Source organism: Sciurus vulgaris, assembly GCF_902686455.1.
Source record: "Sciurus vulgaris genome assembly, chromosome: 2".
In the NCBI taxonomy this organism is placed as follows: domain Eukaryota; kingdom Metazoa; phylum Chordata; class Mammalia; order Rodentia; family Sciuridae; genus Sciurus; species Sciurus vulgaris.
The window spans coordinates 89,812,078-89,835,518 of NC_136462.1; the positions used below are offsets into that span (position 1 = coordinate 89,812,078).

The 23,441-nt window shown below is 52.2% G+C and overlaps 2 protein-coding genes across 6 annotated transcripts in view; one reads left to right on the plus strand and one right to left on the minus strand.

Annotated features, from left to right (window-relative positions):
* PAK6 (p21 (RAC1) activated kinase 6) overlaps window positions 1–16,774 on the plus strand; it is a 34,732-nt gene extending 17,958 nt beyond the window's left edge. For all 5 annotated transcript variants that reach the window (XM_079128565.1, XM_079128564.1, XM_079128566.1 and 2 more), the window contains 8 exons: window positions 5,696–5,904; window positions 6,891–7,544; window positions 11,853–12,350; window positions 12,495–12,628; window positions 12,929–13,055; window positions 13,136–13,261; window positions 13,725–13,859; window positions 15,210–16,774. In XM_079128565.1, coding sequence (XP_078984691.1) covers window positions 5,701–5,904; window positions 6,891–7,544; window positions 11,853–12,350; window positions 12,495–12,628; window positions 12,929–13,055; window positions 13,136–13,261; window positions 13,725–13,859; window positions 15,210–15,377 — 2,046 coding nt within the window. In that variant the 5' untranslated portion in view covers window positions 5,696–5,700 and the 3' untranslated portion in view covers window positions 15,378–16,774. The remainder of the gene's footprint in view (window positions 1–5,695; window positions 5,905–6,890; window positions 7,545–11,852; window positions 12,351–12,494; window positions 12,629–12,928; window positions 13,056–13,135; window positions 13,262–13,724; window positions 13,860–15,209) is intronic.
* Window positions 16,775–16,893: 119 nt separating this feature from the next.
* Window positions 16,894–23,301, minus strand: ANKRD63 (ankyrin repeat domain 63). Its single transcript, XM_079128573.1, has one exon. It carries the CDS (start codon window positions 21,708–21,710, stop codon window positions 20,544–20,546), a length of 1,167 nt encoding a protein of 388 aa, XP_078984699.1. The 5' UTR covers window positions 21,711–23,301; the 3' UTR covers window positions 16,894–20,543.
* Window positions 23,302–23,441: the final 140 nt, after the last annotated feature.

Here is a 23,441-nt window from a genome sequence, read left to right on the forward strand (position 1 = left end):
GGTCCATCAACAACTAAAAAAATATTTAAAAAAAAATGAACTTAGGTCTCTGTAGCTCTGCCCTAGGTCTGTGAACCCCACAGCTCTGGAAGCCTTAGCAACCCAGGCCCCAACACATGGATATCTTCTGGAAGAAGGAGAAGCGATCTGAGAGGGTGACCCACATACTGCAGCTGCTTTCTCAACCCTGTCATGTCATGGATGCTTGAACAGCCACACCAGGCTCTCCCTTGTCACTATGGAATGTAGCATCAGCCACTGAATCCTGCCTGGTCCATTCTGAGACCTTCCAGAAGGCCTCTGCTTTTCATATATGCCAGGCCCTGACCTCCACAACCCCTGACACTACCTCTTTAGAACATTTTTGCTCATCCCTTGTAGGACAAAAAAATCCCTAGTTCCATACAAAGAAGGGTCAGCCTTCAAGTTAAGAGAGCCCCAGACTCCCCTGGGCTCTGCCTCACAATTGAACCTGGGCAGGCTGGTGGAGGAGCAGCCTGTCTTCCCATTGCCCAAGTGAATGAGTGCATCAGGCTGTCATCCTCTCCTGGCTCATGAAGACCTCCAGGAAAAGAGATCAACAACAGCCCAACTACTTCCAGCATTGGCATAAATATGGCAGGACCCTTGGAATCAGATCTGAATTCAGGCCCCTTGCTCAGTCATGTCCTGGTTCTGTGATCTTGGGCAAGCTATCTGGCCTCTGTGAGCCGTATCTGGAGTCATGGATAATAATTCCCACCTCTCAGGGCTGCTAACCCTCAGAAAGGACCTAACACATAAGAAGAGCTCCTACCCTTTTTGTCTGTTGCTCCCCAGCCCCACCACCCCAAACCACAGTCTCCAGAACTGTGACTCCTGAACTCTCCCTGCAGCTCTGCCCTTGGCTCACTGGGTGTGGCAGTATTTCCTCCAGAAAGCCTCTGCAAGGAACTGCCTGACTCTCCTCTGCCAACTTCAGCTGAAGGAAGAAGCCACAGCAGGGCTTGTGCCTGGGGAGCTTACTTCACAAACTGGTTTGGGCTGGACCCTTCCTGCTCAGCATTGAGCATCTCCCTCTAACCCAGTCATGGGTAAGCCAGCCAGCCAGAAGATATGTCTGCAAACCTCAGAAGAGGAAAGTTCAAAGCATTCCTCAAATACAATAGAGCATTCCTAGCCCAAGGTCCAATCCTGGAAGCTGTCTTCCTCCCCTGGGCTAGAGCAAGGTATCAGACAGGAGCAGCAAGGCCACCCAAGCCTGAGCTGGCCCCTGCCTCTGCTCATTCCTACCTTAGTCTGAGGCCTGCATCACTTTTTTTTTTTCAGGCTAGGCAGAAGGAAAGGCAGGGAGGCAGTGTGTGGAAAGTACCTTCTCTCTTCCTCCTCAGTGGTATCTTCTTTGACAGCTCCTCTGCTGGATGGAGTGAGGATGCAGAGCGGAGAGATAAAGGGTAACAGTCACAGGCTGACGTGAGGCCTGATTTGATGAGGCCATGGCCTCATAGTGAATGCAGCAACTGCCTCACTCAGGACCCCCACTGCCCTTGGAAACTGAGTTAGAAAAGGGAATCTCAAAATGGCCAGTCGAAGGCCTCTGAGCAGCTGGATGTGTGCTAAGCTACTGGGGATGTTTGTATCCCAAGTGTTTTGTTGGCAGTAACTGGGCAACACCGGGGTTAAGCATCTCTTAGGTACTCAATCTTCACAAATCATTTTTCTCTGTTGAAATATTTTTGTTTTCTTTAGAAAAGTAATCCATTGTATTTTCAGAAAATCTAGAAGAGTAAAAAGATGGGGAAGGAGGAAATCATCTGTAGCCCCACCAGCCAAACATGACAGCAATTATTTTGATATATTTCCTACAAATATTTATTGTATTCCTATGCAGTGAGAAATTAGTATGGGTAAAATCTTCAGTAATAATCCCTTACTCCTATGCCATCAAGAATTCTGCTCTGAGCTGGGCGTGGTGGCACATACCTATAATCCCAGTTGCTTAAGAGGATAAGGCAGGAAGATCACAAGTTCAAAGCCAGCCTCAGCAACTTAGCAAGACCCTGTCTCAAAATAAAACATAAAGAGGGCTTGGGATGTAGCTCAGTGGTTGAGTGCCCTGGGTTCAATTCCTGGTACAAAAAAAAAAAAAAAAACATGAATTCTGCTTTCAACTAAGAAAACCTTGGTAGTGTAATTTGTCTCTGGGACCCATGGGTATGGACAGGTTTGGGTCCCAGCAGGTCAGGGGTCTGGGAAAGCCTACCAATCTTAGGCCCAGTGGAATCAATCACACCAGACTGAGGGGAGGGAACAGCCAGGCTATGCCCCCTCCTGCCACCAGCTTTATTATTTTACCTTTCACACATAGGTCTATGATCCATCTGCAGTTAATTTGAGAATATGATATGAACTCATTTTTCTCCACATGGACATCTAATTGCTTCAGCTACTTTTATTGAAAAGACCATCCATTCTCCACCATATTGCAATGTCACCTTCATTATAAATCAAGTGACCTCATATGAATGGATCTATTTCTGGATTTTCTCTTCATTTCCATTAGTCTTTTTGTCAATCCTTATGCCAATTCTACACTATATTAATTATGGTAGCTTTATAATAAATCTTGGTATATATTTAGTATAATCCTCCAACTCTCTTCTCTAAGATTGCCTTGGCTATTCCTGGTTCTCTGTTGCTCTGTACATTTTAGAATCAGTGTGTCAATTTCTGCCAAAAAAAAAAAAATCTCTTGAGACCGAAATAAATCTGTAGGTTAATTTGGGAGTAATTGACACATCTTCACAGTATTGAATCTTCCAGAGTACAAACATTCTTTAATATCTTTAATCTTTGTATTTTTCAATGTAAAGACCTTACATGTCTTTCATTAGATTTATTCCTATGTTTTATATTTTTAATATAAAATAGTAAATGGTATCTTTTTATTTCATTTTCTATTTTTTGGTTACTTGTATGTAGAAATTCAATTGACTTTTTTAATGTTAATCTTGAATTGAGAACCTTCCAAATTTACTTGTTTAATCCCAATAATTCATATGTAGAATCTTCTGGATATTCTACTTACACAATCATGTTGTCTCAGTGGTGTTGTTCTTACCACTTTTCAAATGGGTTCTAGCAGTCTCCCTTTAGGTTGCTGATTTCACATTAGCTAATGACTGCTGGTTTCTAAATTTCCATCCATTCCCACGAAGCCTGAGCTCAATGACTGCTTCTGTCACCTGCACTACCATAAGCCTTGGACCTAGGACTTTGGGTTGTTCTTTCTCCTCAGGTCTTTCCTACTGACTCTGGGGGAGATTTTGTTCTGAAATGGCTATTAGAGTGAATTCAAGAGAGGGATCCCACGTTACTTAGAATACTTGCTCAAGATGGTTTCCCCATGAGTTCCTACAGAAAGAGCCAAGTACTTGGTTGGGGGTAGGTAGATGAGGAGAAGGTTGTTCTGGGGTAAAAGTCTTGGCCAGATTTTCTTCAACTCTAGGTGTGTCTTTGCACCTCCAGAAGGCTTCACAGAGGTAGGGAGAAGGAAAAAATTTCAGCTAACTAATCCAGGGATAGAGGGTCTGCCCAAGAGGCTGAAAGAATAGACCTGCTGATGAAGACCCTTCAGTAAAAGGCAAAGGCTGGAAGGGAGGCATTCAGATTTTACCAAATCATGAAGAGTCTGAATAATGGAGATATGGTGAGGTCTCCAGATCCCCAAACCCAGAAATTAAGCATGACCCTTTGAGAGGTAAATCGGAGAGGAGAGGCATTTGGCATCACTTTCAAGTGGCGGTATCCAGAGGCCTTGAGCTTAAAGACAGACATGTAAAGAGAGGCAACATAGCAAGAGAACACAGTCTACCAGGACTCTACTTACTTCATACTCCCTGTGAGTTGTCTTCCATGAACTCCATTGATAGATGGAGAATACTGAGATTCAAATTGTCTAACTTGTTCTTAGTGTCTTCAAATTCATGGGATATTCCCTTCAACTCAAACAGGTACATTTCATTCTGAAGTCCTCCATCTATAGGGGCTTTGCATCTATGGCTCTGCCTTTAGAGTGTGTTAGGGAGATGCATGAACCTCAAAGTCCAGAGAAGTGACTGACATTCCAAGAGGTGTTCAATGGGTCCAGACTGACTTATGTATGGTGGGCTCCTAGTGGGGAAGTGGTGGGCTCTTCAGGTTCCCTGCCTTTCAGAGTGGGTACCAGCAACCTCCAGGACCTGTGATCCTCTAGAATCTGTGAAAATGACCAGGGAAATGCTGTTTCCAGAACAGGAACCAAAAGAGAATGTGATGGCCCTACACTTAAGATCTTTGTATAGATAAGTAATCCAGACATTCAAATTCAGAAACATGTTAAGCTGATGAGGTGCAATACACTAATAATCCCAGCTACTCAGAGGCTGAAGTAGGAGGATCACTTGATCCCAGGAGTTTGAGTTTGGCCTGGGCAACATAGTTAGGCCCCATCTCTCTCTCCCCCCAACCACCCACCTTTCTCTCACATATACACACATACAAATGGAAACATGCTTCATTTTTTCTTAAAACCTGGAAGTGACCATTCATGGTGACATACAATCCACTGTGCTCTTTTGAGTCACTTGAGATCCAAAAGCATTCAGGTAGGTACCCTGACCCTGTCTTCATCAGTATGTGGTTCCCTGCCCAGGGCTCTCCTGATGGCAAGGCTAGAGCCCTTTTGAAGTCACTTTCCCACCCAGGTTTCCAGTTTCCCTCTCTCAGAGCTAGTCACATTATCCTTTGCAAGCTCAGTAGGACCTGAGACAAACACCAGATCAGCAAGATGAGGGATGCAGGCTTGACACCAAGGGAGATTTTGTGCAGTCCAAGTTCTGGGACCAGAGAATAATCCTGAGAGGAGTGGGCTGTGTGCTTTCCCAGGAGAACTTTATCCTAAGATGGCTGTCCCTCACCCATCCCAGGCCCTTGGCTCAGGGCCTTTCTGGAGTTGAGACAAAGTACCTGGTAAGTATGAGAGCCCTTTATGGGTTCCCTGATCCTATGACACATGGTCCCAGCCTGGGCACTATGACTGTGGGTTGGTTGGTTCTTTTTATTAATGTTGTATATTCCATTAACAGGTTTTCTATTGTTAAACCATCCTGGGACAAACCCAGATTGATTGTGATAAACAAAAACTTAAATATACAGTTGAATTCAATTTGCTAGTTTTGTTTAGGGTTTTCACATTCATGTTCATAGGTAAGATTGATTCAAATTTTCCTTTTCTCTTCTTCTTATCTGGTTGAAGAATCAAGGTCATACTTGCTTCTTAAAATGAATCTACTAGCTTTCCTCCCTCTTTCCCCTCTTTTTAATTCTTTGACAGTAGAACAATATTTATAATGGGCTTTGGACTTTATAAAAACACACCCTCAGAGTCTGCCTTCTCAGCAGGAGACTTGGCACAGATCAACAGACAGACACCTCTTTCCCTTGTTCCTAGTCTGGGTTGGCTTATTTATGGCCCTTTTGTGGTTTCTGAGACTGTTCTGCTGGGAGCCAGCCATTTCCCTAAGGAGGTAGAGATGAGAGCAAAAGGAATCCCTAGACCAGAGCAGACAGGCTCTGCTTGGGGAATAGGAGAGAGCGCTATGCCTGGCACTCCAGCCCCCACTGCAGCCACCCTATGCTTCCTGGGCCAAAGCTCAACTTGACCCTCCCTTTGCAGGCACCATGTTCCGCAAGAAAAAGAAGAAACGCCCTGAGATCTCAGCCCCACAGAACTTCCAACACCGTGTCCACACCTCCTTCGATCCCAAAGAGGGCAAGTTTGTGGGCCTCCCCCCACAATGGCAAAACATCCTGGACACACTGAGGCGCCCCAAGCCCGTGGTAGACCCTTCACGCATCACACGAGTACAGCTCCAGCCCATGAAGGTAAAGGGGGTGGGCGTGAACAGCGACCAAGTTCATCCTCTCCCACTCTCAAGAAACAACTGGTAAAACCCCAGATGCACCTGGAGGAGCCACCTAGTTATCAGCATGGATGATCCAGCTGTCTTAATTTCCTGCTAATCAGTCTCTCTCCCTGGGGACCCAGGGAGGTGACATCTAGGGAGTCCTTTGCATGGTGGTAGGGATGCCAGATTTAGCAAATAAAAGTACAAGATGGCCAATTAAATTTGAATTTTAGATAAAAGTTTTTAGTACGAATATGTTCCATATAGTATTTGGACCTGTAACCTCAAAGGGGCTGGGCCTTCACAGACTGGGGGAATTTAGTTGTGTGGGTCCAGATGGGTATATCTAAGAGCCTAGTTGGGGTCTGGGTCAAGGACCCTGTCAGAGTTTAGAGGCCATGAAGCCAGAGTGTGTGGAGAGGGCACCTGGACTGGTCCTGGCTTCCTCAGGTGGTTTCACAGGCCACAGGTAGAACTAGAGAATGGCACTCCCTCCCGCTGTGCTCCTCAGCTTCCCACTCGCAGCAGGCCACACCATTTGGCATGCTGGACTGTAACCCCATGGTTACTCACCTATCTGCCCTGATGACAAGGACCTTCTCCCTGTACCCTTACACATTGCATCAGCACAGGCCTGACCCATTTGGGGTCCTGGTAAATGACTGAAAAGTCAGTGAATGGGTAGATAACACAGCAAGGGAGACCATAGGAATTCCTCTCCAAGGCCCCAGAGCAGGCTGTGACCCTGGTCTCCAGGCTAGTCCTTGCTGCCATGAAGGGACTGCTCTCACTCTTTATTTTTTATTTTTAATTTAGCTGTAGATGGACACAATACCTTTTAATTTTATTTATTTTTACATCGTGCTGAGGATCAAACCCAGTGCCTCCCACATGCTAGGCAAGTGCTCTACCACTGAGCTACAACCCCTGCCCTGCTCACACTCTTTTCTCTTCATCCTACAGACAGTGGTGCGGGGCAGCTCAGTGCCCACAGATGGCTACATCTCAGGGCTGCTCAATGACATCCAGAAGTTGTCAGTCATCAGCTCCAATACCCTGCGTGGTCGCAGTCCCACCAACCGGCGGCGGGCACAGTCTTTGGGGCTGCTAGGAGATGAGCACTGGACCACTGATCCGGACATGTACCTCCAGAGCCCCGAGTTGGAGCGCACTGACCCCCAGAGCCTCTACCTCAGCTGCAACGGGGGCACACCAGCAGGTCACAGGCAGATGCCATGGCCTGAACCACAGAGCCCACGGGTCTTGCCCAATGGGTTGGCCACCAAGGCACAGTCCCTGGGCCCTGCTGAGTTCCAGGGTGCCTCACAGCGATGCCTGCAGCTGGGTGCCTGCTTGCAGAGCTCCCCACCTGGCACCTCACCTCCCATGGCTACAGGGAGACGGGGCACGAAGGCTGCCAAGCATGGCTCTGAAGAAGTCCGGCCACAGTCCTGCCTAGTGGGCTCAGCCACAGGCAGGCCAGGCGGCGAAGGCAGCCCTAGCCCTAAGGCCCAAGAGAGTAGCCTCAAGCGCAGGTTGTTTCGAAGCATGTTCCTCTCCACTTCTGCCACGGCACCTCCAAGCAGCAGCAAGCCAGGCCCTCCAGCACAGAGCAAGGTAGGTCAAGTGGGGCTTCCTTCTGGGGTCACTCAGGAACACAAGGAGCCTGGACTGGCAAGCGGCCACAGGGAATGGGTGTCAGGAACACAAGACCTGCCTGGCCTTCCCTACTCACTGGGTCAGGGTTAGGAATAATGTGATGGGCCAAATGGTCAACAAACTAGCTCAACCTCAGCTGATGATTGTACCCTAAACCAACTGAGCCCTTGTCCCCCAAAGGCTTAGTGTATGTGAGTCAGAGATTGTAAGCCATGTCCTCTAACACGGGTCGTGGCAGGCTGATATTCCTGTACTGCGGGGTCTGGGTGGACCACTCCAGGAGGCAGACAATCCCCTGACAAAACAGCATCTTTAACCACAAACCCAAAGCAGACCATCTTGGCCTGCGATGGCCAGCAAGCGCCCAGGCTCCAGCAGAGATGTGTGCTCCTACCCCATCTGCCTTCTTTTCAAGACTCTCCCAGCGCTCCCCCAGGACCTGCAGAGGGGATTCCTGGCTGCTTCTCCCTCAGGTGGCAGAAGTGTGCATAGTAACACCTCCAGTGAGGGCTTCTGCCCCCAACCTTGCTCCTTTAATTCCTTTTTCTTTTCTTTTTGGTGGGAGTTGTTTTGTTACATATTTCTGTAGTTATTTCTTCTCTAGTGTGTATGCTACATGAAAAGCCAGAGAACTGAATTTTCCCAGACCTGGAAACAGCAGGAGAACTGACTTGTGGCACTCATGATGGCCTTAAACACACCTTTTTCTTGTGAGAGGGGAAAGAGTGAGGGAGCCCAGTGGTGACTGGTTGGCAGGCAAATTGGAGCATGTTTTTGCTTCTTACCTGCCCTATGTGGCATCTTGTCCACAGAGACGATAATTTCTTTTCCCATCTGGCAGATAAGAGGACCTACTCAGTGCCTTCAGTAAGTCAAAGAAGAAAGCAGAGAGGGCACTTGCTCAGGACTGACCATGCTGTCCTGGGCCCTCTGGATTCCTGACTCTTGATTACAAAGCTTTATAACCATTGGTAGCCAGATGTCTTCTAGCTCCTGAGCATCAGGCAGAAGTGAGCTGTGGCTGCAGCAACAGGGTTTTCAGTCAGGCTAAAGAAACAGTTGCTGATGGTGCTGTGAGTGATAGAGTCTCCCCTGCCTCTTAGGAGGGCTTTGGGAACAAGTCCCTGCTTCCCATGTTGGCCATGGTATGAGGGTATTCCAGCCTGAATGGAGGTGGGAAGTTTGGCAGATGGCCAGGAACCAAAGACTTTCCAGTTTGCTGCCAGCTGAGGCACCCAGGGAAGGTTCTGGGCTTCATGCACTCTAGTCCCTGTCCCACTGGGACAAAGGGCAGTGGGCTGGGTTCTGCATAGGGCATGGTTTGATGTGTCCATGTGAGACCCCTGTGAACTTAAGGGTCTCTGGAAGGCTATGCCCCCAGGAAGACATCTCCCCTCTCCAAACTAAGGTGGGAGCAGGGTAGTGCACTCCACTAGGGAGGTGAGAATCAGAGCTTGATCCCTCTCTGGTTTTGTGGGAGTCCTCCTGGATGGGCTTCAGGGATTTGAAGAAAAGGAGGGCTGACACTGAACTGGGCACTGACCTGCATCTGTCTGGGCCGCAACCAACACCCTATAGCCAGGCACAGGCCTGTTTGTCCCTGCATGCTTAGAACTACCATGGGCCACTGCCGCTGAGTATGCTAGGTGCCTCCACAGTGGAAGCTGGTAGTGGTCATCTTGGGCCTGGGGATAGTACAGTTCCAAATCCAGGGGAGTGTTTCCTTCTGGGTGCTTGGGCTTCCCTTTCTAGATAAGTGCTCTCAAGCCAGACCTCTGAGTTTTCTAGAAGCACTAGTGATGTTTAGATCAGATAGTCCTTGGTTGTGGAGGCTGCCCTGTGCTTTGTAGCAGCATCCCTAGCTGGAACCCGCTAGATGATAGTACCACTCCCAGTTGGGACAACCAAACATGCCCCCAGATACTACCAAATGTCCCTTGAACAGAAAAATCAGACACACATATCTCTCTCCCTGGTTGAGAACCACCGCTTTGAGCAAATTGCACCACAGATGGGAAACATCAAGCTCCCTCATCCACCCCAGGCCACCAGCCCTTTGCACTGGCACATCCAGGAACTGGCTCTGGACATTCATGGTGGTTCCCACAGTGGCAGCCAGGCCTGGGTGCCCTGGGCTGTCAGGCTACTAAGGCCCAGTGTGCCAGGCATGGCTGAGGGGAGGTCTGAGTACAGCCCCAGGGCTTTTGTTCTAAGGTCCTGGCAGAGCAGCCTGTAATAACTCACTGTGGGGCTGGGGATGCAGCTCAGTTGGTAGCGTGCTTGCCTTGCATGCACAAGGCCCTGGGTTCAATCCCCACAAAAACAAACAAACAGATAAACAAACAAACAAACAAAAACCAAACTTCACTGTGGCTAAAGAAAAAAGTGGGCAGGACAAACACTGGGTTAGGAACTTTGGGTATGTAGAAGTGGTTCCACTTAGAAGGGCAAACATTGATTAAGCACCTGCTGTGTACCATGTTCATGGCAGGGAGACATGACAACAACAGGGCCACAGCATAGAAGATCACACAATAGAGAGGTCCCATGGTTATGAGAATTAAATGAGATCACACATTAAAGGCAAAGTGATAAGCCCTCTATGAATGGCTTTATTACTTTTTAAAATGGTTATGATACAGCCTCTGCCTTTAGGGCACTTATGGTACAGCCCCCTCAGCCAGCAGTGGGAGACCCCTTTCCAAGTGGCTTCCTTTTCACAAGGTTGCAGTCACACTAGAAACCATCAATCCAGAGCCCATAAAAATTAATTCCATTATTGTTTCCCCCTTTTCCTTTCTTGGAATGGTTAAATTAGTTTCATCTGGACCTTGCTTGTAGTTACATTAAGTAAAAGTTTCCTCCTTTGGGGACAGAAAACTAGACCAATGAAGGGATGTATGAAGACCCATCCAGCCCTACCTCCATAGCCCAAACCATGTTGGTATTGGGCTCCTGACTGCACCACCGCACCCCTGGCCCCATGATGCAGGCTCTGTCCCTGAACTCAGTCAGCACCTGAAGCAGCATCACCACAGGGGCATTGATAGTGAAGAGAAGGAGGGAACCCTCTCCCTAGTTCCTCTAAAAAGGCTCTGGCCAGGTGTGGTAGGGCCGGAAACTTAGATTTGTACACAAGCAAGCAGCCCAGCACAAACTGACTGCTCAAGAAGATTCCTTATGAGTCATTTCAGTTCTGAGGTTAGGCCCAGGACCCTGGTCATTCAGACAACTGTGATTTTTAGAGAAGTTCCAAGTAGGCCTCTCTACAGGGTCCCTATAGGGTCCCTTTCTCCAGGCACCCTTTAAAAACACACAATTCCTGGGAGGTATCTTGGTACACATCGCCAACTCCTTGAAGAAAACTGAAGGATGAGTTCCTTTCCCACAGGGGTGGCAGGGAGGTCTCAGGCCCAGAAAGGCAAGGAGACTCACAAGCTTCTAGGCCTGGGGTTGGGGGTAGCAGGCTGCTCCTCCACCTTCCCTTTCTCCTTATCAGAGCCTGTGAGGATAGACTCCTGCCTTCCTGCCCTTTCTGAGGCTCCTTAGCTAGAAGTTTGGTGCCTAAAAGAAAGTAGAAGGGCTGCTCTGGGCAGTCCTTGAGACACCCCACCTTTGGATTCGAAGCTTAGGTTGACCAGATCCCTAGCCCAGAGCGGACACCTGAGACTCCCCAGATAGTAACATAGCTCTGTGTGTTTGAATCATAACCTCACGGCACAACACGCAGACTCCCTCCTACAGGCACAAGCAGAATTGTCAGACACCAGCTGTGTCTTCCTTGCCCTGGTTCTGGGAGCCAAGGCACAGCTGGCCCACTGCTTCTGCCCAGGACCTCTTCCACCCACATGGGGAACCTCAACCCAGCTTCTCAGAGTAGCTCCACAGCACAGAGGCAAGACTGTGCCTCACAGTAGCCTCCCTGGGGCCCCGCTGTCATTTACCTAGGAAGAAATACCCAGCTGGAGGGCACCCCAGGGACTCGGATTCTCTGTCTTCCCAGGAGCAGAAGAATGAATATAAAGAGGGCTGTTCAGCCTGCTTGCTTGGGAGTGTGGCAGGGATGGGGCTGTAGTTTCCCGAGCAGGACTGTGGTTGGACTTCAGCTGCATTTGAAAATATTTGCTCTCTCCTCAATTTGTTCCGAGGCTCTGCCTGATCCTGCCAAGATCCAAAGGTCACAGTGGCCACCCCTTTCTTCTGGGAAACTTGCTCTAAAATCTCCCATAGCCACACCCCTACCTATTTATTTCCTTATCTTTGCAGCCCAACTCTGCTTTCCGACCACCACAGAAAGACTCCCCTCCAAGCCTGGTGGCCAAGGCCCAATCCTTACCCTCAGAACAGCCCATGGGGACCTTCAGTCCTCTGACCATGTCGGACACCAGCAGCCCCCAGAAGTCTCTCCGCACAGCCCCAGCCACTGGCCCACTTCCAGGCCGGTCTTCCCCAGCGGGCTCTCCTCGCACTCGGCACGCCCAGATCAGCACCAGCAACCTGTACCTGCCCCAGGACCCCACAGTGGCCAAGGGTGCCCTGGCTAGTGAGGACACAGGCATTGTGACACACGAGCAGTTCAAGGCTGCGCTCAGGATGGTGGTGGACCAGGGTGACCCCCGGCTACTGCTGGACAGCTACATGAAGATTGGCGAGGGCTCCACAGGCATTGTTTGCCTGGCCCGGGAGAAGCACTCTGGCCGCCAGGTGGCCGTCAAGATGATGGACCTCAGGAAGCAGCAGCGCAGGGAGCTGCTCTTTAATGAGGTGGGAGGACAGGATGGGACATGGGTGGGGGCAACTGGGAGGGAAGCGAGCACACAACCAGGCTAGACATCTGCCTGCCTAGGTGGTCAGGTGGTCATGCCTCAGGGGCACTGTACCAGCTCTCAGGTTCCCCTCTCCTCCCAGGTGGTGATCATGCGGGACTACCAGCACCTCAATGTGGTGGAGATGTACAAGAGTTACCTGGTGGGCGAGGAGCTGTGGGTGCTAATGGAGTTCCTGCAGGGCGGAGCCCTCACAGACATCATCTCCCATGTCAGGTGGGCAGCGAGGAGGCTGGGGTCCTGAGGGAAGCTCTCCCCACCATTCCCTTGGCAGGGGGTTTGGGGTATCCATCACATTATTTGAGGGACCCTCTGCTTGGTTGGGGTAACTGAGACCCAGAGATTTCAAGGGAGTGAGGAAGAGAAAAGTAGCCCAGGATGAGGGCCTGATGGGACTGCTAGACACACTGCCTGGGAGCTGTGGGCCCTATGCCAGGGACTCCCTTCTGCCCAGCCCAGATGCCCTGCTCAAGTTATCATTGTCTTCCATCGGGTGGCCCCACCGACCCTGTCCAGGCTGAACGAGGAGCAGATCGCCACTGTGTGTGAGGCTGTGCTGCAGGCCCTGGCTTACCTGCATGCCCAAGGTGTCATCCACCGGGACATCAAGAGTGATTCCATCCTACTGACACTCGATGGCAGGGTAGGCCCTCCCTGATAACTTCCAGCTCTTCCCTAGCATCTCTCCTCCTGGTCCTCCATCTACTCCCCTTTTGACCCCAGGTGAAGCTCTCAGACTTTGGATTCTGTGCTCAAATCAGCAAAGATGTCCCTAAGAGGAAGTCCCTGGTGGGAACCCCCTACTGGATGGCTCCTGAAGTGATCTCAAGGTCTCTGTATGCCACCGAGGTAACCATTCCCTCCACCAGAGAGGCCTCTCCAAAGAGGTTTGGAAACATGCAACTCTTCTGCTTGTAGCCCCTTCCAGAGTCCCTGCCACAATAGCCCTGGTTCTCAGGTGCCCTCTCAGTCAGTACCTGGTGCCCTTTTTGATGGGGTGCTCTAACCTAGACTTCACTGCTGGGAGTGGGTCCTGCAACTATTCCCCCTCCATCAGCTCAACAGCACAGTGGGGTGTGACCAGGCTTCCCCACGCGTGATGGCCTCTCTCAGGGACTGGCTGACAGCTCAGTCCCTATGGTCTCTGGTGACTAATGCAGGAAGTAATAAACCACTGAGTAGCTGACCAGAAGAGGGAGACAGGTGCCAAGACACCAAGGACAGCTGGGATCAGCTGGTTCCTTCCCCTCCAGTATGCTGCTACCAAGGGCCAGACTCCAGCAGTATCTTCAGTGATATTCTTCCCCTGCAGGTGGATATCTGGTCTCTTGGCATCATGGTAATTGAGATGGTGGATGGGGAGCCCCCCTACTTCAGTGACTCTCCAGTGCAAGCCATGAAAAGGCTCCGGGACAACCCCCCACCCAAGCTGAAAAACTCTCACAAGGTAGGTTGGTGTACAACATGTGACCCCACAGACCCCATTCCTCCTGTGGTGAGAGGACCAGAGCCTGTGCTCCCAGCAGGCCCATCATCTCCCTTCACCAAAGCCAGAGGGTTCAGTGTCTTTCTGACACAAAACCTGCACTTGGATGCAGAGCCACATTTTTGCAAACTCCCATGTTAATTCCACTTTCCCAGCTGCAGCAGGGATGCCCTGCAGCAGGCACTTGACAGGTACCCAGAGACACCTATAAGCAGAGAAAACAAAGACATCAGGAGTCTCTTCTGTCCCAGGGCAGGGAGTTGAGGGAACCAGAGAAGTCTAATTGAGCACCAACCCCTCTACCCCACTTGTCAGGGGATCCACACCATGATACAGTGTTCACAGAAAATGGCTTGTCCTGACCACAGCCAGCTTTCCCCTGAGAACCGGTATATATGTGTATTATATTTAAGCCTTTCCTGCCAAACCCACCCCAAACCTGCAGACTTTACCTGTGGTCATCCCCTGCTGGCAGTTCAACTCAGGACTGCTAAATGACACTGCCATCTGGTGGTTAGAGCAAGGAATGTCTGAGAGGGTTAAAGCTCAGTCACTGACCCACAAGTTTTGTGGCCCCCAAGGCAGTTGGCTGGGAGGACCAACAGGAAACGTCTTCCAAGACAACTGGAACCTGCACTGGTAACCCCAGAATGAACATGTGGAGACCTCTACATCTAATTCCCAGAGGAGGTAGCCTTCAGTGGCAGCCTAAGACGTCCCCAGATCAGTTAAAAATGAACCAAGCCCTGCTTTAGACTCTGAGGCTTAAAACAACAAAGAAATCTCCCCTTTCCACTTGTACTTTTCTATTTTTCAAGTACTTTCTAATCACTGATCTCTTTTTTATCTTCACTAAAGCCTCGTGTGGCAGAGGAGGCATACTTCATCATTAGCCCATTTTGCAGATAAGAAAACTAAGGCCTGGAGAAACCTGCAATCTTGCCTGAGATCAGGAATAGACCCAGGACTGCATTATTGATGCCAGTCCTTCCACAGAGCCACAGGGCCTGAATGCTGAGTGCCTTGTGAAGCCAGTAGGTGGAGTGGGCTATACGTGGACCCAGCTCCTCACAGTCCCAGCATCTCAATTCCATTGCTTGGGAGCTCCCATTATGGGTGAACTGGTCACAGTTCCAGGGCTGATGCATCCCCGTTTACCTATCTGATAATCAAACAAGCTCTGAGCCTGGGAGGAACCAGGAAGTAAGCAACCAGAGAATTTGAGACTTTTAGATGGTGATAGGCCAGGCAGTCAGGTCACTCCAAAGTGATAGCAAACCATGACTTCCTCTCACTACCCTGTCTCCACAGGTATCCCCAGTGCTGCGAGACTTCCTGGAGCGGATGCTGGTGCGGGATCCCCAAGAGAGAGCCACGGCCCAGGAGCTCCTGGACCACCCTTTCCTGCTGCAAACAGGGCTGCCTGAGTGCCTGGTGCCCCTGATCCAGCTCTACCGCAAGCAGACCTCCACCTGCTGAGCCCACTCTCAGACTGCACCTGCCACCTGTGCCCACAGGCAGGGGACACTGGGCAGCCAGCCCTCCAGCAGGGCTTGTCTGCCTCATTCTCTCAGTATTCTCTCCAAAGATTGAATGTGAAGTCCCACCCCTATCCTACTGCCCCTTTGCCCACTGGGCCAGGCCGGACCTGCCCCCTTGGTCTCTCTCCCTCCCCAAAGAATCCCCAGTTGCCTTTGGGATGATGGAGACCCCTTCTGCAGGATTACCCTTTGTTATTTGCACAGGGATATTTCTAAGAAACACAGAGACCAGCACTCCTAGGCTCTGTGGTCAGCACAGCAGAAAAGGCTGCTGCAGACTTTTTAAAGGTAGTTGTATACTAGCATCTCAAGTCACCCAAGAGGGCCGACTGCCCATCTTCACATGGATACTTGTTCTCAGCTCCACCTTCAAGCCTTGGGGTCTCAGAGGGCCATAGGGAAGGTTTTTATTACCTGAACCCTACTTCCTCCCTTGGTCTAACTTCCTGAAGGCACAGTCCTGCCTGTACCTGCTCCCTGCCCTGCCTGTACTGCCTCTCCCCACACAGCCTCTCAGAACTGTGAAAGGCCTGCTCCTAGGCCATGGGAGGGGCAAGGGGGCATTGTCTGAGTGAAAGAGAAAGAATGGGGTTGGTGGTAAAAGTGGCCTCACTACAGGATGGAGAGAACATCGTGTGTGTGTGAGTGTGTGTATGTGTAAGGGGAGGAAGGACCCAATGGCCTGGGTCCCTTCAGTCACCCACAGCCAGCTTCAGGAGGGCTACCTGAACCTCTTCTCCCACTCAGCTCAACTCTGAAGGGACCTCCTTTCTCAGCCTGGCTCCCTACCTCTCAAGTTCCGTGTTTCTTTCCAACCAGTGAATTGAGTCCACCAACACTGGGGACTCAAAAGATTCCTGAGTTTCTTCCATACTGTGGAGTCTGAGAGCCAGAGACAGGAATAGTAAGGAGATAAACTTAATTTTCCTGTCAGCTTCATCTCAACAGCCAGGTCATCAGGGACCCGTCCTCTTCAGACCTTGGGCTGGGACAGAAGGTGTACCCCCACTGGGGGTCCATCACATCAGAGGGGGCACCCTCTGCTGCCCCAGCTGCCTCTGCAGACACTTGCCCCCTTATCCTCCTTCCCTTTGCACCTTCTAGGCTGTTGTGAGACAGGGAAGGCCAGGGAAAAACTCCAGGTGTCTGGACCCTTTCCAGATAATATTTTTAGATCCCTCTGTTCCCTAGTGGCCAGCTTTAGGGCAAAGAAATTGCAAGGACTTTTTTTTTTTAAGGGTCAGAGTTTTAAAAACAAAAGCATCTTCCCTAGAAATTTTTGTGAATTGTTTGCACTTGTGCCTGTTTTAAATTAAACTGAGTGTTTAAACCGCTGGGCTTCCTGCTGTCTAGTACTGGAGCCAGGCTGTCAAGGAACTGGACGCTCTGGAGTGGGTATCTGGTGGGTTCCCCAGCAGTCACTTGAGTCCACAGGACACCCAATTTCCCTGTTGACCTGTGGGCTCTGAAAATAAAGGCAGAGTAGGGAAACGGGAAGTGAAAGGTTCTTGGGACTGAAACACCTAAGAAATAGGGTTCCTTTCCAGGAGAAGAGACCAGGAAAGCCAGGCCCCTGTGCTGTGCTTTCTAGGCCACAGGGGGTGACACAAGAGCTGATGATCCTTTCAGCATCAGCTTGTCCCTTCCCCTGTCCTGGAGCTCAAGCTGTTCATAGAAAGTGGTCTGAAACTGCTGCCAGTGAGAAAGCAGTCCTGTTTCGTTTCTCAGAACAAAGAAGACACTGCAGAGAAGTGGCTAGAAACTAAGAAACTGGGGTCCAGTCCTGAGTGGGAGGTTGGTAAAATTACCTTTCAACTTCTGGCTTTGACACTGATTCCAGTCCTTCCTTCTGGGATTATACCCAACCCAGGGTTCACTGAAACTCCTTAGCCAGGAGCAAGGGGCCATGCACACCATCTTCCACTCCCCACAACATCCACACCCAGACTGTGACCCCAGCACCACTAGCTTATTGAAAGAAGCCCCTGTGACCAAAGAAGCCCACCACAGAATGAGCAGGGGTGGGGGCTGATGAAGGCAGGAGCCTCCAGGGGAAGCAAGTGTACCTTTCCATCCCTTCGAAGGGAGTCAAGAGTCAGGAGCGGGTGGTAAGGCAATGAGAGGCCAGTTCTCACAATGGAATAACACTGGGTTTATTAACTATTCTTTTGAGTTCCACTGGTCCTCCTGCCACACAGTATCACTGCAAAAAGGTGTGCAAAATGTCCTTTAGCTCCCACACTGACCAGTACTGAGTTCTAGTGGCCTGGGTGACACTTCACAAAGATGAAAGCAACAAGAACAGGGAAAGCAAAATACTTAGCAAAGTCTCTTCTACAGTGGGGAGAGCTAGAGAGGACCCCAACCTCAATGGTTCCAAGCTGACAACGAGAGGAAGTCGAGGAGGCTTAGTGTGGTGGTGAGACATGGAAATTCTGCACAGAATCGGGCCTGGTAAAGAGTCTGCAAGGACAGCAAGGCAGGCAGACACAACTCAGTTCAGACAGGGAGGATCTGCTGCGGCTTTTTAGAAACGTCATTTTCACACCAAGCTCTTGGCTACTCCGCAGAGAGAAACCCTCATGGTTGTTTACCCAATAAAGAGGAACTGAGGTGACATTCACCCAGAAAATCACATCTCAGCAGCACTGAAAAGATGACAGTATCTCCGATACAATGTGTGACGCTGCCCTCTTGCTGTTTTTAAGTCAAAACACTTGTATTCTTACACCACTGAAAACTTCACTAAAATTAACACAGTTGAAAAGGGAGTAAGTTGAGCAAGCAAAGATCAGAAAGAAGCAGTTTGCACTTGGGTGTCCAGTTATCCCCCACTCCATCCATGACTCTCTCTCAGGCTTTTTGGACACTCTGGTATTGTTCACTCACTACCCAGATAAGGGGACTGAGAAGAGGCATATCATAAGAGTGCATAATTGGCAGGTCCCAAGGTTCAGAAACCATAAGAGAAAGGTTGGTAGCTCCAGTTCTTTTGGAAGAGCACAGGAACTCTTAAGACAGGAAGCCTTAACTTGGAGGATTAACGTGGGGGTCTTAGTGAAGGGTCTGGGCGCATGCTACAGTGTGAGGTTATTTTTTCCCCATTGTCCCTCACTTCACTGCTCTGAAGTAACTTCAAGTATCCGGATTTAATATTCTACAAGAGGAAGAGGATTCCATGGGTGAATGCCCACAAAGGGAGAAGTACACAGCGCTGATCCCAAATAAAATGAGAAGTCTGAGCCCCCAGCCAGGATGCAGCGAGGCAGAGCTGCCACCAGGGGGAACCAGGGATCACGTCCAGTGTATCGGCTCGCGCAGCCTCGTAGATGCCTGGAGGGTGGGGTAGGTGTAAGGATTGGACAGATGTCTAACACCTGCTCAAGGTCCGCTCCTGACCCGCTTCCCACCCCTCAATCGCAGACCCAGTTTTTCAGCTCATTATCACTCTGGCCGGTTCCTTTGGTGAGAAACCTTCCGTTCCGCAAAGACATCTTGGAAAAAAACCACCAGACAGGTGAAGAGCTTCACGCTCTGCCATCGGGGTTCACAAAAAGAGCCCCACCTGCCGCCACCCCGAGGGCTGGGCGCACTGCACCTTTGCTAGCGCTTCCGCATTGTGCTAGGGCCCAGAAATGTTCCAGACCCCCTCCTCCCGCCCCTCCCTAGGCGGGTACAAAGAGTAGGAGGACGGAGGCAGAGAGCGAGGGGACAAAGGACCAGACCAGGAAAGGGCCTTTAACCATTTCTCTGCGGTGGCCTCTGACTCACTAATCTGCTCAGTAATAAAAATTGGAAGCTGCGCGGGGCCTGCATCCCACGTGGTGGGGCTGAGGTAGGGGTCCTTGGTCTCGACCTCTAGCATCCATCATTGGCCCTGCCCTCCATTAACAGCCCAGCGAGAAGCAGGAGACGTTTAACAAGCTCCTTCCAGCTCTCCCCCGAGTTTGGTGTAATTTAAACCCGGACCTGCGGCTCGTGTGGGCTCCCGACTCCCGCGCGCAGCCATTTAATGTCGCAAACACTTCAGTCAATTATCCCCCTCGCGGAGCTTCTATTTAAAGAGATATTGTCAGGTTCTTAAGCCTCAGATCAGACCTGCTGCTTTCTCCTTCATATACAAAGACTCAAAACAAGAGTTCTTTGAGGGTTGGGAAAAATGCAATTAAGCAAAGCCTTCGCAACCCGTTCTACCCTGCCGGGGCACCCACGTGCGGATCGTGGGAGCTGGAAAGCGGTGGGGGCGGGGAAGTACTAAGTCCTTTCCATTTGGAGCCTCTGGGAGTGAATGGATATAAGGGTGGGCCAGTAGAAGTGAGGGCTTGAACTTCAAAGATGAAATTTAAATGCATCTGGACCTGAGGAGCCAGAGTTGAGCTGGGTAGGAGTTGTGGGGGGCAGTTACCCCACAACGTGAACGAAGTTGAGTTCCAGGTCTTCTTGGGACAGAGGCAGAGGGAGTTTGTTACCTCAGGGGACAAGTGGTGACCAACACCAGAGATACTGTCTCTCCAATCCCTCCCCCGACCAAATGCTTTGTAATGAAGCAGGAGTTTCTATTCCAAAAAAACTTAAAGAGCCAGATTTCTTCCTAATCTGCCTTGTGACCGTAAAGACTCTGGGGCCCCTGGGTCCTCCCGTTCTCCAACTTGGGAGGAAGGGAGACTTTGGTAGTTTGCACATCATCCTCAGCATCAGTAGGCTTTGAAGAACCAACTCTGATGTTTGCCTGGTTGCCAGAGTATTGAGAAACTAAGCAAGGGGAAAAAGACCCGGCAGAAACCTAAGCAGACTGAGCCTTTGGGCTGAGAGTGAGGGTCCGCCTTCCTGGATGGAAGGCTGAAGCCTATAGAACCACCTTCTGATAATAGAAAAGGCAAGTAGTAGGAAAGGTGAGAGATCTAGACAGGGAATACCAAAGAGCACAAAAATGGGTCCCTTTCTTCTGGTGGAGGTCTTGCTTTGGCAGTGGGGACAGGTTTTCAGATGGGAAGGGACTCCAGGAAGAGACTTTCCGGAAAAGTGAGGGACCTGGAAGAAAGGGAGAAAAATTCCACTGGAGCAGAGACAAGAGGTTAGGGGAGCAGGGCTTAGTCCTTCACCTTTACCGCTGAGCCTGCAGCACCACAGCCTCCGTGCCCCCTTGCCAAGGCTTAGACCCAGGCACCGAGAGGGGCAGAGCATTGGCCTCTAATTCCGGGCCGCTATCAGGCCCCGAAGCCTCCCCGATCAGACTGGGGATGTCTGGAGCTGTGGAACGTCGGCGCAAACCCAAGCGGCCAGAGCCGGTGCCGCCCTCTGGGTGGGGGCTAAGGCCAATGGGGGCTTGCACTAAGGATGGGGGCGCTCCCTCCAGCACCTCATGTGAGCGCCACCGCCCAGCCCCCGAAGACTGGGGTGAGTTTGGTAGGGCCATCAGGGCCCCCGCCCGTAGACGTGCTGCCTCCTCCTCTGTCATGGCACCCAGGGCCAGGCTCATGCTCCGGCCCAGCTCCGGCCGCTCGCTGCCCTGTGCCCGGTGCCGACCCGAGCCCTTGCCCGCTGAGCCGGCCTCACCACCATGGCCATGGCCGTGGCCGTGGCCGTGGCCACCCGCCGCTCTCGCAAACCGCGCCAGGAGAGGCCGCGGTAGGCGGCGGGGGCTGGGTCGTCGACGCTCCGGGCTGGGTTCGGGGGCCGGGCGGCCAGGGGGACTGTCGGAGTTGGAGCCCCGGGCTGCTGCGGCGGCTGCGGCTCGGCCCCAGGGCCCGGTGAGGGCCTGCACACAGGTCCCATGGCCACGGGCTGCGGCCAGCTGCAGGGCCGTGAGGCCCGCACGATTGGTGCGGTCTAAACGAAGGCCGAGGCGGCGGAAAGAGCGCACCAGGAACTCCAGCACAGCCCCGTGGCCGCACGCCGCCGCCCACATCACAGGGCTGTTGCCCGCGGAGTCGGCAGCTTCGGGGTCGCCGCTGAACTGTACCAGCAGCTGCACGGCGTCCAGGTGGCCTCGCTCGCATGCCAGGCTGAGTGCTGTGCGCCCGCGCTCATCTCGTAGGTTCACGGCCGCACCCTGCTCAAGCAGTAGTCGCACGAAGCGCGCGCGCATCGCGGGGTCTGGCAGCCCCACGGCCACCATAAGCGGCGTGCGACCCTGTTCTGCGCGGCAGTCGATGATGCTGCGATCCAGTGCATCCAGCACGAAACGGGCCAAGTGTACTTTGCCCGCCTGCATGGCCTCCAGGAAGGTGCGCGTACCCGCTCGGGGGCATAAGTCCTTGGGCTTAAGCATGGTCTCCACCGCCGCGCCGGGGCGGCTCGGCAAGTCCGCACGGGGGCGCCCCTGTTCCTGCACCGGGCAGGGGGGTGCAGCCCCAGCCCGCACTCCCGTACCGCTTCCTCCGCGCGTGGGCAGCTGCGGCCGAGGTCCAGAGGTTCCTATCCCGGTAGATGAACGTCTCGAGCAGCTCCTGGGCCGAACGCCTGGCGTCTCGCCGCTTCCTCCTCAGGTTTTCTCCCTGTAGATGTGGGTTGCTTCGCTACTCTGGGGTCCTCTCCAGACCCACCACTAGACAAGAGCCCAAGCTCCGCACCCTCCTGAGTTTCCTGCCTTTTTTCCGGTGTCCGACACCCCTCGGTCTCTTGTGGCTTGGAGCCGCGCCACTCACCCGCACACGGGGCAGCCCCCGCTCCCCTGCTGAGACGGTGGCGCCCGCCGTGAGTGCCTGCCTCCAACCCAGGCGGGGCGCGCCGCTCCTCAAGCTGCTGGCGCCGTTCCTCCGCCTCCTCCCCTCTTGCGGGGGCCGGGCCACGCCGGGGCGCTTGCTTCTTACTTAGGGGGTTCAACGGCGCGGGAGCTGCGGGCCGCCAGGCTACCTGGCTTTATATCCTCGGGGGTCTCCATAGCAATGGCTGCCCTAGAAGCGTGCTGCGCCGTCAGGGCAAACACAGACCGGGCGCGGGAGACCGCCCCTGACTTCCACCCCTTTGTGGGCCGTAAAGTTAGGGAGCGGCTCCTCCTCCGCGCTCCCCTGGGAATGCGGCGGTGGTTGCGGGGACTGGGGCGGGGGCTGTTCGCTGGGGGCCATATGCACCCGGCCGGGCCAATCCCAAAGTCTCAGTCTTCTTTCCCCGCCCTCCGCCTCTGCTCAAGTCGGTGCCCTAGGCTCCTTAAAAACGTCGGGATCGCGGGTTCGTCGGGGAAAACCGAGAGCTGCCTCCAGCGGTCCTGAGTGAAAGGAAATGGTACCACAACAGGGCAGAACTGGACCATGCACGAGCTGGGGGCGGCGGCGAAGGGCAGATGAGAATTTGGGAAAAGACACTTGTACTGCAGCGGGGGATGGGAGAGCTCAGTGTGGCTGGGAACTGCCACCCGAAGTGCAGCGGATCACGCTGTCACACACAATTGTGCCTCCCGCACAGACACTTGGAGCAGGGAGGGGGGCGCACTCTCCAATTTCAGACGTCTCCAACCCTGACAACGCTCCCGCGTGCCAGCTCCGGGCGGATGCTGCGGAGCAGGCATGGCGTAGACTCCGCGACTGCGGAGACCCAGGGCGTATGCCCTAGGACCAGAGAGTGTTGCAGGAGCGTTAGGACTCCCTGGCACTACCTCCCAGCTCCTCCAGGACCTGCCGCCACCCGCAGAGAGCGAGTAACATAAGCACAGCGCTCAGGCCCTGACCCTAACTGATCTCTAAGGAGAGGAGATCACAGGATCCATCTTCCATTAGATGTGCGGAAAAACCATCCCGTGTCCTCTCACTCTGCCCACTACTGCTCAGCCCCGGGGAGCAGGAAAGTGGGGAACACCACAGGCACAGGTTGGGTGTCTCATAGCCCTGGGGTGTGTGGAGAGGGTGAGTAGGGTTGGAATGAATAGCTCCAAAGTAAGAGTGCTCAGGGCATCAACTACGGATTTTACTGAGGCTTCATGAACAGGGCATTGTGTTCCTGGCAGTGGGAAATACAGAGTCAAAAGCTGGGTCCTGGAAGAAAGAGAAAAGTGGAAGACAATGCT